The 12743-nt window shown below is 36.4% G+C and overlaps 1 protein-coding gene and 1 pseudogene across 3 annotated transcripts; one reads left to right on the forward strand and one right to left on the reverse strand.

Annotated features, from left to right (window-relative positions):
• Positions 1 to 3860: 3860 nt before the first annotated feature.
• Positions 3861 to 6650, reverse strand: LOC137710169 (cytochrome P450 736A117-like; annotated as a pseudogene).
• Positions 6651 to 8741: 2091 nt separating this feature from the next.
• LOC137710486 (serine/threonine-protein kinase AFC2-like) lies at positions 8742 to 12324 on the forward strand. Of its 3 annotated transcripts, XM_068449520.1 has the most exons (11): positions 8742 to 8955; positions 9748 to 9940; positions 10147 to 10327; positions 10444 to 10492; positions 10589 to 10703; positions 10955 to 11049; positions 11177 to 11333; positions 11420 to 11484; positions 11574 to 11671; positions 11765 to 11867; positions 11984 to 12324. In XM_068449520.1, the coding sequence occupies exons 1-11, from the start codon at positions 8857 to 8859 to the stop codon at positions 12128 to 12130; spliced, it is 1302 nt and encodes a 433-aa protein (XP_068305621.1). In that variant the 5' UTR covers positions 8742 to 8856; the 3' UTR covers positions 12131 to 12324. The 3 variants fall into 3 exon arrangements, with proteins under 3 accessions (XP_068305621.1, XP_068305622.1, XP_068305623.1); XM_068449521.1 differs by lacking the exon at positions 9748 to 9940 and having other exon boundaries at positions 8806 to 8955; XM_068449522.1 differs by lacking the exons at positions 8742 to 8955; positions 9748 to 9940; positions 10444 to 10492; positions 10589 to 10703 and having other exon boundaries at positions 10176 to 10327.
• The last annotated feature ends 419 nt before the right edge of the window (positions 12325 to 12743 follow it).

Raw genomic sequence — 12743 nt, forward strand, 5'->3', positions numbered from 1 at the left:
CATCAAACACTATAAAGGTGCAAGAGCTAAGTAAATTGAGTTGTAGGAAGAGTTGGACTTTATTAGGGTTTTAATGTCCGGAAAAAATAAACCATATTAGAGGGAAAAGTCATTAAAGCTATATCTAAACTACTTATTAATAAAACTATTTTTGTCAATTAAAAGAAGGCGAAAAGATTATTTAGTCTTTTATCACACAAAAAAATAATAGCCAGTAATGCAATTTCATAGATCTCAATTTTACTGTTTTTTATTGAAACCTCACTTACAAGTGATGTTAAGATATATTAATATTAAAATAAAATAAAATAAAATAAAAAAACAAAAACCTCCCACTCACTCCCCACCCACGTTGTCTTTCCCTCCCTTCTTTCCATTTTAAAAATAAAAACAAAAAGGTGTGTAGGCATATGCTAATTTGTAATTAAGGGAGCAGCTAACTTGGTGACAAATTGAAGGCCACTACCCTCTAATGAGAGGAGGCAGTTAGCAAAACATAGAAAGAAGTTGGTCCCTCTTCCCGGTACATATATACTGGTTTTAGAGTGCTTGCCCCATTGTTGTCTGGAAAACCTTGCTGTTAGTACAAGAGGAGAGAAGACGAACTTGCTGCTGCATATGAATGTCTTCGAGTGCAGGTTAGTCTCCATGATATAGTATTGGTATACTAGGGACGTTTACTGTGACAGAATTTGTAGCATCATGGATTAGGGTTTACTGCGAGGTTGCTGTAGAAAGTAGAAGAGCTCTACCCCTGTTTCTGAAAACAACGCATTATTTTCATAGCAAAGCATCTCCAAACTAGCCCTAAAATTAATGTCCAATGAAGAGATTGGCAGCCCTTACAACTTCAGCGAAAATTGGCTAATACCTCTTATGAAAATACGAATACACTATATTATGTTATGCTTAAGAAAATAAAATGATACAAAAAATACAAACAAATGCCACGTTTCTCAATATATATATTGGGAGTTTATATAACAAAAGATAAATCCAGTTGGTTCAGACTAGCTACCTAAAAATGTAGTGGCTAGAAAACATACAAACAGTCAAAGGTAATGCAAGGAAGACTAAATTTGTGGACAAAATTTTATAAACTAAATAATGTATGATTGGATTATTACTTAAGATTAATATGTTTATTCTTTATTGACGACACATAATTTGATTTGCAAATTTAGCCTACGTGCCATTACTAAAAAAAAGTTAGAAATGGAGACACGTATGATGGTGATTTTCTGTTTGCGCTCGGGGAAATTTTCGCAGCCGCAGAAGTTTCTGCCCTTGGTCGTGATTAGAAATGGAGCCATATATCGAATAATCAAGTATGTGGTAGGCTACATGACGGTGAATTATATATTGATTAAGCAATGAGATACGTGTATAATACTATCATGTTAGCGGAAGCTCGAAGGGTATGTTGTAAATTAATTTTGGTGTTTCTTCTGGGCTTCTTGGTGTCCCTTTTTTGATCCATGATACCTCTTCGAGAAGAGAATGACAAGATGTATGAAACAATATTTTACTTTGACGATACAAGGAAAATTTTATTGATAATGGAAAAGAAGTCACATCTAATCAGGATAGACATAAACCTCACCCCTGATACAACAAAAAAAAAAAAAAACAAAAGAGAATACATGAAAAAGAAGGGGGACATAAACATTAACCTCTAGAACCGAAAACAAGAATGATATTAAAAAAAAAAAAAAAAAAAAGAGAGGGGAGGGGGACATGAAAACCTAAGAGCATATCCAAATCAGATATCAAATAGACGAACATAGTGTTGTCATTAAACAATGAAATTTTCACAACAATAACTAAAAGGCTAAACAATTACTATTTGAGTGAAATACTATAAGGATGATCTATAAATAATTACTAAAAAATTAAACGGTTGGGATCATGAAATATATTTTGGAGCCGGACCACCCAAGTACATAATTAGAGCAATTTGGAGCCACATGAGGGTTGGTGGACTCAATGAGTTATTTTGAAGTGCTTTAGGAACCAGAGCATTTAACTTTTGAGTTTGAAGTTCAGTAGCTCATTGGTGTTGCAACAAAAATCAAAATTCAATCTAACACCAAGTTCTATTGACAAAAACGTTTTATCTGAGTATGGTAACATAATTTCGTTCTCTTCGAAATTTCTTGAATGAGTATGATTGTGCATCTGGACAATTTGTTAAATGCAACTAAGAGTACTTTTTGCCCATCCTAGAGAGCATGTCTCAAGACATCTTGGCCTTCCTTTAGGTGCTACTCCTTTGACTTATCTTGGGGTCCCCATGGCTGGACAACTTAAATTGGTACAGTCTGTTTATCAAAGCTTGTTTTATCCAGAGTTTATCATTTTGTCAATTGTCAGCTTGACTTTTAGAGCATCTTTCTACTTGCGCAAGGAATTTTATGCTAATTAGAGCTTATTTTGGGGTTTAATTTTCTGATATCATTCTTCTCACCAAGGAGGAAAATATATAATGTACAAGAGTGATTTACAAGGAAAGAAACATCAAATAACCTAATTACAATTTGATTACAAGAACTCAAATAGGTAACTAAACTAATTACAAAATGTCAACTCTCCAACATTTTATTTGGTGAGGGGACTTGGCTTCCCGAGAGTTGGTAACTATTGATTGGAGTATGGGCTGTGGACCTAAACATGATGGTGGGCTTGGTCTTCATGATTTAGTTTCTTTAAACTTGACGGCTATGCTCTTCTTTATGGGGTTCTTTTGCTCGTCAGCATTCTCCTCTTTAGCCTTACAAAAAATAAAATATCTATTTACAGTTCTATGTGTGGCATGGTTTGAAGCGTGCTTTGCCTATTCTAAATAATAATAGTTGTTGAATTATTGGTGATGGAATGTCAATTTCCTTCTGTTCAACAACGGTTGGATGACGCATTTATCTTTTGTCATTTCACCTCAGGTTCTTCCTCGGAATTTAGATGCTATTGAAGCTCATTATTTATAATTTTGTTCCCTTATGTGGTGCAACAAATATTACGTCTACCTTTGGCTTTAAATGTAGAGGATGAAAATTTGATTTGGGAGCCCTCACCTACTAGGAACTTTTCCTTGTCTTCTGATTAGCATCTTATTCAAAGGAAACATAGTGATTGTGCTTGGATTAAGGTTATTTGGCGACATTTTATTCCGCCTCACCTATCAATTTTGGCATGTAGCTTTGTCATGATAGACTTCCCATCGAGGTACACTCCAACGTTGTGATATTTCTTTGGCATCCATTTGTTCTATCATAATTCTGAGGAATCTACTGCTAATCTTTTCTTTTGTTGTCGAATATCTAAGAAGATTTGGAGGTGGTTAGCATGTCAGTTTGGTACCTACTTGCCTCTTTTAGATACTTTGGCTATTTTTATTTTTTGGATATCTACGTATGTAAGCCTTTTTCTCAACAGTTGAACAATCTCTAAATTTCACTCGTCTTTCAACTATTTAGGCTTGGAAAGCTCGTAATAAGTTTCTTTTTTAGGGTTGGCCAATCCATTTTCATCATCTTGCATGTCTATCAATTCTGGAATCATTTATGGTAGGAAGTTTATTCCTGGTTACTCTAAAAGTTTCAACACTCATCATCTCTTATTTGGGGATCCTACCTATCTTTCACAAGGCGTCTACTATTTTTCCTGGTTCATGTTCCCACCCTCCCCCCTACGAACTACTTGTAACTTCATTTTTCGTTATCAACAAAATTCCGCTCGTACTGCCAAAATTTTCTAGAAAAAAAAATTCGTACAAGTTTATTCCTACAATAAATATAAAGAAACATTTCAGATACTTAACCATGTAAATCTTCACAGGACCACAAAATGGGAAAACGAAAGTTCTACGAAAACCTTGGTGTTGCCATAACTACAAGGGGAACTTTTCGACGGATGACAAGACCGGTAAATTCGGTCATGCTTAGATCTTCTGCTCTTGCTCCGTCGGGCAATGTCCAGTCAAATTTGTGCACAAGATTTGCTAACACAATCTCATTGGTAGCCATGGCAAACAAGGATCCAGGGCAACCCCTTCTTCCAGCTCCAAATGGGATTAATTCGAAGTCATGCCCTTTGAAATCCACCGAAGAATTCAGAAACCTCTCCGGTTTAAACTCCTCTGGCTCATCCCACAGTGACCGGTCTCTTCCAATTGTCCAAGCATTGATTATGACCATTGTTCTTGCTGCTATGTCGTAGCCCCTTATTTCAGCTGCTTGAGTTGATTCGCGAGGAACTAGTAACGGTATTGGAGGATGCAACTGAAGTGTCTCTTTGATCACGTCTTTTAAGTAGGGAGTTTTATCTAAATCACCTTCTGTTATGTCTGGTTTTCCATTAGCAACTCCCATCACCTCATTTTGCAGTTTCTCCAACACTCTTGGATGCCTTAAGAGTTCGGTCATTGCCCACTCTAGAACCGTGTAGCTAGTGTCAGTTCCGCCATCAAAAATATCCTGCAAGAAACAAGAAAAAGACCTTAGTTCACCCAAAATCGATTAGCGATGGATGGAGAGATACAATTTATACAGTTCACTGATTTTCGCACTCTCCTTTTGTCCCCCGTGCACTCACCCTTTTTTCTTGCCTTTGGATTGAATATATCAAACGAAAATCAAGGGACAAAAACAAGGTGATAAGTGCAGAAGGAGAAAAGGAGAGAATAAGTTCATGATGCAAGTACCTTAAACAAGTGAAGTTACGGAGGTTTCTTGCTAGCAAGGAGTTGTGGAGACAGGGAAGAGGCTTACCAAGATGATGCCTTTGATGCTATCTCTATCAATGGAAAAGCCAGCCGTGTTTGGCTTTTGAATTTGGAGCAGGACATCCACAAGATCCTTCTTATCTTCACCTTCAACGCTCGAATTATTATCGCAGTTTTTGCCTTTCGCGTCAACACTACACATATGCTCTTCAACTACAGAATCCAGAAACTCATTAAATTCTCTAGCGACCTTCTTCACTCGTGTCTAACCCATTAACGCGACTAATCCAACCGAGCCGTGGAATAAAATCCCCCACATAAAAACCACCCAACAAGATCACAAACTCCCCAAGCAACTTCTTGAACTTCCTTGCAGCTTCGCCTCCACTATACTTTTTCCCGAAAGCCACCCGACATGTCACATCATTAGTAAGTGAAATAAACAATTCACTTAAATTCACAGGCAACGACGACATAGAAGACTGTTTCACATTCTTAGTCAGCAAGGCTAGTTCTTCTTCTCGTACTGCTCGAAAAGACTGAATCCTTGTGCTATTTAAAAGCTGCACCACGCAGATGCTTCTAATTTGCCTCCAATGCTCACCGTAAGGAGCTGAGGACACACTCGTAGCGTCATAGAGAAGTCTATCGGCAATTGTTGATCTTGGTCTGTTGGCGAAAATGCTATCATTTGTTTTCATGATCTCACGAGCGGCGTCTGCAGATGAAACGATGAGAACTGGTCTCGCTCCAAAATGAAGTACCTTGAGCTCGCCATAGCGCTGAGCTAGTCGTTGTAGGGATCGGTGAGGGTACGTGCCTAGTTGGTGGAGGTTTCCGAGTATTGGGAGCCTTGGTGGTGAAGGAAGCAAGTGTTTCAGTGAAATTGTAGTGCTCTAAAGCCGTAGATTGTGAAAATCAGGAAGGGAAGGACAGTTAGAAATGGGTGCAACATATCTAGTGTTTGCTCACTAACTAAGATCTCAGTGCAAATGTTTGATTTGCATTTTATAATATTTGGTCATGCTAATCATATTCATCTATATAGGTGTTTTTTGCTTCTGTTAATCTGAAGTGAGCCAATCGGCAATAGGAGAATAGTCTAATTCTTATAATGTAAGATTTTTTTTAGAATAATGTTATTCATACTAAATTTTTATACCATATTTCTATATCATCTTAGTGACATCTGATGTGGACAACTACGTCATTTGAAAAATTTGCAAAACCCAAGGAAATGAATGAAAAAGACTTCTCGTATACCACAATCATCATATAATTAATTAGTTTTTCTTAATTATTAGTTTATTAAATAATGAACTAAATTTAAAAATCTGATTAATTCAAATGATGTGTTATCCACGTCAAATGCCACCTAAAATGGTATGAAAATGTGATACAAAAATATGATATAAATAACATTACTTTTTTTTTTAATTCTCTCATGTTTCAAACTTTCAACTCATTTCCTCACAAAACACGAGGACACATTGATGTCATGGAAGTATTATAAGTTGAAAACGGATAATACAGTGCCAGTCTTCAAACACAACTATTATTTGGGAACATCCATGGGATGCGTATCCTACCATGTAAGTAGTGCGGGGTACAGCCACCTGAAAATGTAGCATTAGAAAATAGAGTTAGGAACGGAGCCATGTGAGATTTTGGTCCTTCGTTTGCGCTATGAAAAATTTTCGCAGCGATCGAAGTTTCGTCTCCATGATATTATATTTGAAACTACTATTTAAATTGAATCCGACCGTTCTTATTAATTCATTCAGCTAACCTACCTCACATAAATCAAGAGTTCCAATCTCTCTTTCATACAAACCAAAAGTTCGAATTTTCTAGTCGTCAGAATTCAAACACTAAGATCCAAAGATGATTCAAAATTTATATTTCGTACCAGCCGATTAAGCAACAGCATGTTTATGTCATATGGCATGGAACTTCCCCAGAAATAATTAATAAAAAAAAGACCACGACATTAGAATATTAAAAAGAAAAAACCAAAACATGATATTATTCACCACGTTGATGTCATATCATATAACTTACTCAAAAAAAAAAACTTTAAAGAAAAAGATCAAAACCTTTTCTTTTAACAAAAGATATTATATACATTAAAAGAGTAGAAGAGTGAACTTAGTTTTACATTAGACTAGCCATAATATTGTGGTTAAAATTTAACTTTGACGAAAATCGAATCTAAAATATTTTACTTACAAAAAAAAGTATATCACGAAACTACAGTACTAAGTGACAAAAAAAAACCGAGCCATTAAAAATATTATAAAAACCAAAACATGATTTATTCAGCATGTTTATGTCATATCATATGGCATGTGATCTTGGAGAACTGAGATTTTTTTTTTTTGATAAAAGATTAGTTCATTACCAAGACAACATAATTAGAAGAGAAATGTCCAATTACAATATCCATAAACCAGGTTTTGGGCCCAACACCAAAAAAATGAAACAAACCCTAACAAGTTGTAATTTCCATCGTTGCCAGACCGCTTCCTACCCACCTTCTTAGACCGTCGCCCCCAACAATTGCATGAGATCAGGCCAAGCATGGTCCCCAAATTGGATGAAGAAGAAACACTTACATCCTCCAAAGAGCAGCACTAAAATCTCCACCACAAATCGAAAGAAACATGCGGGAAGAACCAACCCGCAAATGCTAGTGCCAACGAAAGCAAAGAGAAAGAAGGAGGTGGTGGCGTAAACACTCGAGCCGAAGCTTTACGCACCTTCTAGGGAGACCGCGAGAAATCAAGTTGAAGATTTGTTTAATCTAGTATAGAAAATTACATGCATTTATTTCATGTAATTTTTTTGCTCCAAAAGAGCATAAATTATGGATAGACACTCAATCTATGTGAGTTGATTTCAACTAGCTCTTCATTTAGTAATACCTCTTTTTTAATATTAAATAAGTCTCGAGTTTGAATGCTCCTCACTTATTCCATAAGGAACATAACATTACAGAACAAATCATGTAAGACAACCTCAACCAACATACAACTGTTGTGGAGACTTCACGAGTAGCAGAACAAGCATGAGCATTATCCACTAAGTGACCTTTAACAGCTACAAAATCATCCAAAAAATTGACTTCACGATAAACATGATGGAGATAAATATAATCAAAGGGAAGATGCCAAGGACTTGGTGCCTTATATAATATTCTTTTTATGAGATTTATAAACATTGCAATTTTGGCTTGTTGACTTTCCCAGATATTATATTCACACATCTTAAATTACTTCTCTCACACCTTTTTAAATTTTTAATATTTTCTACACACAACTAACACTTGATAGAAACAATATTAAAAAAATTAAAAAGGTGTGAGAGAAGTAATTTGGGATGTGTAAATATAATCTCCCTTCCTATTATATCACCTATACCGATCATAATAGATGCAGGGTCAAGTGGCGGAATTTTATTATTTTCAACTCATTGTGTATCGAGTTCAAATTCCTTATAGCAGTATTACTGCGTTTAATAAAAAATAAAGTAAAAAATTCCCCTTATCTCATCATCTGTATCATAAAAATAAGGATAGTGCAATTCACACACTTATTTCTGACAATCTCTGTTAATTTTTTTGTTATTGATCTTCTTCAATTCATTTGATCGTACAACTGAAAATTAATCAAGAGCGTGACAAGTGAAAATGAGTGTTTGAATAACGCTATCTTAAAATAAAAGAGGCAAATGGGCCACCTACTTGATTGTTTGAGGCCCAATATTAAGTCTTTTACCCATTATATTATGATTCGTTTTCTCGGGTATATCCAACTCCCCCCAAATAATATTCCGCGGAAGAATAAAGCTAACTTAACCACAGTTAAATCTCAACCCAAAAATCTAACCACGGTCAAAACAAAACCCTCGATGAGCTGGGATAACAAAAGGATCGGTCAGACATATGGACAAGAAAGCAACACGTGGACGGTCAGATCTCAACCGAACCGTGTTACGCATTATTTGTTAGGTTAAAATTAGGGTTAGCTGGTGGCCTCTCGCTAACGCATCCCAAACCTTTTCTTCCCCAATCCCTCGAATTCATCCGATTTCTCGTCAATTTTGTTGGAAGATCTTTTATTTCCCGATCTGTGAACATGGAGACTGAGCGCGTGACGGAGTTTCCTTTCGCTCACTTGGATCGCCGCCCTCGAAAGAGGGCGCGTTTGGGCTGGGATGTTCCTCAGGCCCCAAAGGTAGTATCTTTGTTCTTCAACTTTTCGGTCCGATTCAAAACATTTGTGGGTTTTATCTGATGAATTGATTTTCTGGTTTATGCTATTATATTTGATGATTTAAAGATTTTATGTATTTTATTGTTCTAGATCTGATATTAAAGTTTCAAAATATATCAAAATTGGGAAATTTGTTGGAAGGTTATATGTAAATTTCCAGATTTTGGATCGGAGCGTGGATATACTGATTGAATATATGTGATTTATGAGTTTTCAGTTTTTTTAGGTCGATTTAGAGAAAATCTATCTATTTAGGAACTTATTTGTAAATTTAGGAAAATTTTCATTCAATATTTTCAAAAGGCTACTAATATGATCTTAGGAAGCATGGATTTTAAAATATTAGGGATTAATCTGTACTTTTTATCTGGTATTGTCAGTAAAACAAGCGAATCCGTAGAAACCCTTTTGGTTAGATAAGTTATGGTAAGTTGATATAGAGGTAATTAGCTTGATTTATTGAAGATTTTTATTGTTGTGTTATGTAATTTTATATTTGAGAATTTCTTGAAGGAAGATATTGATATATGTGCATATTGTTGTTGGGAACGGTTGGTTATATTCTTTAATGTTTTAAATTTATATTTGCCTGTAATGTTTGTTCTCTAGTCTTCCTCGTAATTTATTAGCTTTGGTTATGATTTATATGAGATTCTGATTGGACTTGAGGGGTATGGACTGGGATGCAGTATTGGGGTGGGCAGAATTTTGAATTAATATGTTAAATTGTCATGAATGGATGGATGTGTGTAGGCTCAGGTAGGAATATTTTGTGGGCAAGAGCTTGGGAATGTGACAAGCTTTGCATCATTCGTGGCACCCTCAGAGCCCACTACTATTTCTCTATTTGATAAGGAAGTGGCTCGAAATGGTTCCCCCCCATGGAGAGAGGATGACAAAGATGGACATTACATGTTTTCGCTTGGAGAAAATTTAACATCTCGCTGTAATTACACAATCAACACATTAACTTATGTTCATTTTAGATTGCAATTTTTTTTCTGGTTATTTAATCCTCTAGTTTCTGATGTTTCAAGGAATTTTAGTGCTGGCCAGTTTTCTAACTCAATTCTTTATACGTTTTTTATATTGGAATTTGTGAACTTTACAATTTAAGTTGTGGAGTTTAATTGTTGTTTTCACTTCTTCCAGACAAAATTCAGAGCAAAATGGGTGAAGGTACCTTTGGCCAGGTGTTGGAATGCTGGGACAGAGAAAGAAAGGAAATGGTTGCAATAAAAATTGTTCGCGGCATTAAGAAATATCGTGAAGCAGCAATGATTGAAATTGAAGTGCTGCAACAGCTTGGTAAACATGATAAAGGTGGCAACCGGTAAGTAGTAGTTGCTAATTTTCAACTTTTTACTGACCAGGAGTGTTTGAATAAGCTTTTTCTTGAACTTTTTTGCATTACTTGTTTGCATTGTTAAATGGGTTCATTCCTTGCAGTTGTGTGCAATTACGGAACTGGTTTGACTATCGTAACCATATCTGTATTGTAAGTATTAGATTAGTTTGTGATGGATTGATTTCCCCAATTCACAAATAATTTGGGGGTTAAAACTTGTTCGTGAAATTCAAATGGTTTTAACAGGTATTTGAGAAGCTTGGACCAAGCTTATACGATTTTCTCAAGAAAAACAATTACCGCTCATTTCCCATTGACCTTGTCCGTGAGATTGGCAGACAACTCTTGGAATGTGTAGCATGTGTGTAGTAATACCTAAGCTAGTCCCTTTCTATCAAATATATATTGCTTCTCTTCATATTTTTCTTACCTTGTCAAGAGGGATATATCAATATCTACGATTTTTTCACTGTTATTAAAACTTTATTAAAACACATTGTATGGGCAGAGATATGCTCTTTTCATACCAATCAAGTTAGGATTTGTTGACTTAATTCAATTTTTTTATTTATTGTGGTCCTGCTTTCTGTTGATATTCTCATTTCTATGCAGTTATGCATGATCTTCGTCTTATTCATACCGACTTGAAGCCAGAGAATATACTCCTTGTTTCTCAGGATTATGTTAAAGTTCCTGATTACAATAAGGTGGTTGCCGATTTCTTTTCTCAGTTTCTTTATTTTGTCTTTTGATTATTTGATTTTCGAGCATTCTCTCCTCCTTTCTCTTGTACTTGTGGAAATTTCTGTAACGTTCTATCAATTGCTGCTGCAGAGCTCATCTCGATCACCCAAAGATAGCTCCTATTTTAAGAGAATACCAAAGTCGAGTGCTATTAAGGTTATTGATTTTGGTAGCACAACTTATGAGCGTCAAGATCAAACCTATATTGTATCAACACGGCATTATCGTGCACCAGAGGTTATTCTCGGTGAGTGAACTCACTGTGTACTGATGTCTTTGTGCTGTAAGCCTGTAGGTAGACATAATATTTAATTATTTATGATGGTTTTGTAGGGCTGGGATGGACCTACCCTTGCGATGTATGGAGCATTGGTTGTATCCTGGTGGAGTTGTGCACGGTTTGTCTGCTAACTATATGCTTTTGATTATCAATATCTTGTTTTAATAATGTAAGCCATATTTATGATGCTTGTGCTGCTTGGTGTAGGGTGAAGCCTTGTTTCAGACTCATGAGAATTTGGAGCACCTTGCCATGATGGAACGGGTACTTGGTCCCCTTCCCCAGCACATGTTGAAGAGAGCAGAGTATGTGATGATAATAACATTTGTTCATAATTTTTTTGAAGCATGAAGTTGCTAAGTTTTTCTTACGTAACCTTTGCACCTCGAAATTTACAGCCGACATGCTGAGAAGTATGTTAGGAGGGGTAGATTAGATTGGCCAGAGGGTGCAGCTTCTAGAGAGAGTATCAGAGCTGTTCAGAAGCTTCCTCGGCTTCAGGTTTGTGGTTTACTGCCCTTCCGAATTTCTGTTGCCTACTTGGTACTGTTGGAGCCAACTCCACGTCATGTTTATACCTAAATGTCCTAACTTGTTTCTCATTTTTTGTTTTGCAGAATCTCATAATGCAGCACGTAGACCATTCCGCCGGGGACCTTATTCACCTCCTGCAGGGTCTGCTTAGGTACGACCCCTCAGATAGGCTTTCAGCTCGTGAAGCCCTCCGACATTCTTTTTTCACCAAGGACAGTCTAAGGAGATGAGTTTATTCTCGTTTTTGCGTTCTGCCGAGTGAAGTGTACATTGTATATACTATTACTGAGCGAGGGGTGGACACACCGGCTATTCCAGTTGAACTGCACGCGGCCGATTTATGTAGTGTAAAAGTCTGCTAACCAAAGTCTGCATTGTACAGAAATGACATTTCTACATTTTGTAAGAAATAAATTCATCATCATCCTGCGTCTTCAAGTTTTGGTCCAATTACGGTTCTTGATTGCTTGCTTTGCACATGGACTTTCCTTAGTACCCAAGTAATGACCTTCTTACCACTTGCTCCCCAATGAATCACTTGTTCAAGTTAAATGGTCATTTCCTTGTTCTTCAAGTTAAATGAGCTACAGTACTGTAATTTCACTCTTAAGCTAGACCAGCCGGTCCGCCACGGTGGGTTTCTTCGATTTGATCGGCCCTTGTGCGAAAAATTGTTTTTAAGAATCTTGGACCACCACCAAACTTACTTCTTGGGCCACCGATGTGCGAGCATGTGAACCAGGGACAATAATGTGTGCAGTATTTTATGTTCTGGCCCACACATGTCAAGTTTTACTAGGCAGATGCTCATCAAGAGTTGACAACACTGTTCACTACCTCGTT

This window comes from Pyrus communis, chromosome 12, assembly GCF_963583255.1.
Source record: "Pyrus communis chromosome 12, drPyrComm1.1, whole genome shotgun sequence".
NCBI lineage: Eukaryota > Viridiplantae > Streptophyta > Magnoliopsida > Rosales > Rosaceae > Pyrus > Pyrus communis.

Bases quoted from the DNA above. Each gene is read 5' to 3' on its own strand.
- LOC137710486 (XM_068449520.1), top strand. From the start codon at position 8,857: ATGGAGACTGAGCGCGTGACGGAGTTTCCTTTCGCTCACTTGGATCGC. The intron at 10,328-10,443 runs GTAAGTAGTAGT...CATTCCTTGCAG, and splicing joins CATGATAAAGGTGGCAACCG to TTGTGTGCAATTACGGAACT. The intron at 11,868-11,983 runs GTTTGTGGTTTA...TTTGTTTTGCAG, and splicing joins AGAAGCTTCCTCGGCTTCAG to AATCTCATAATGCAGCACGT.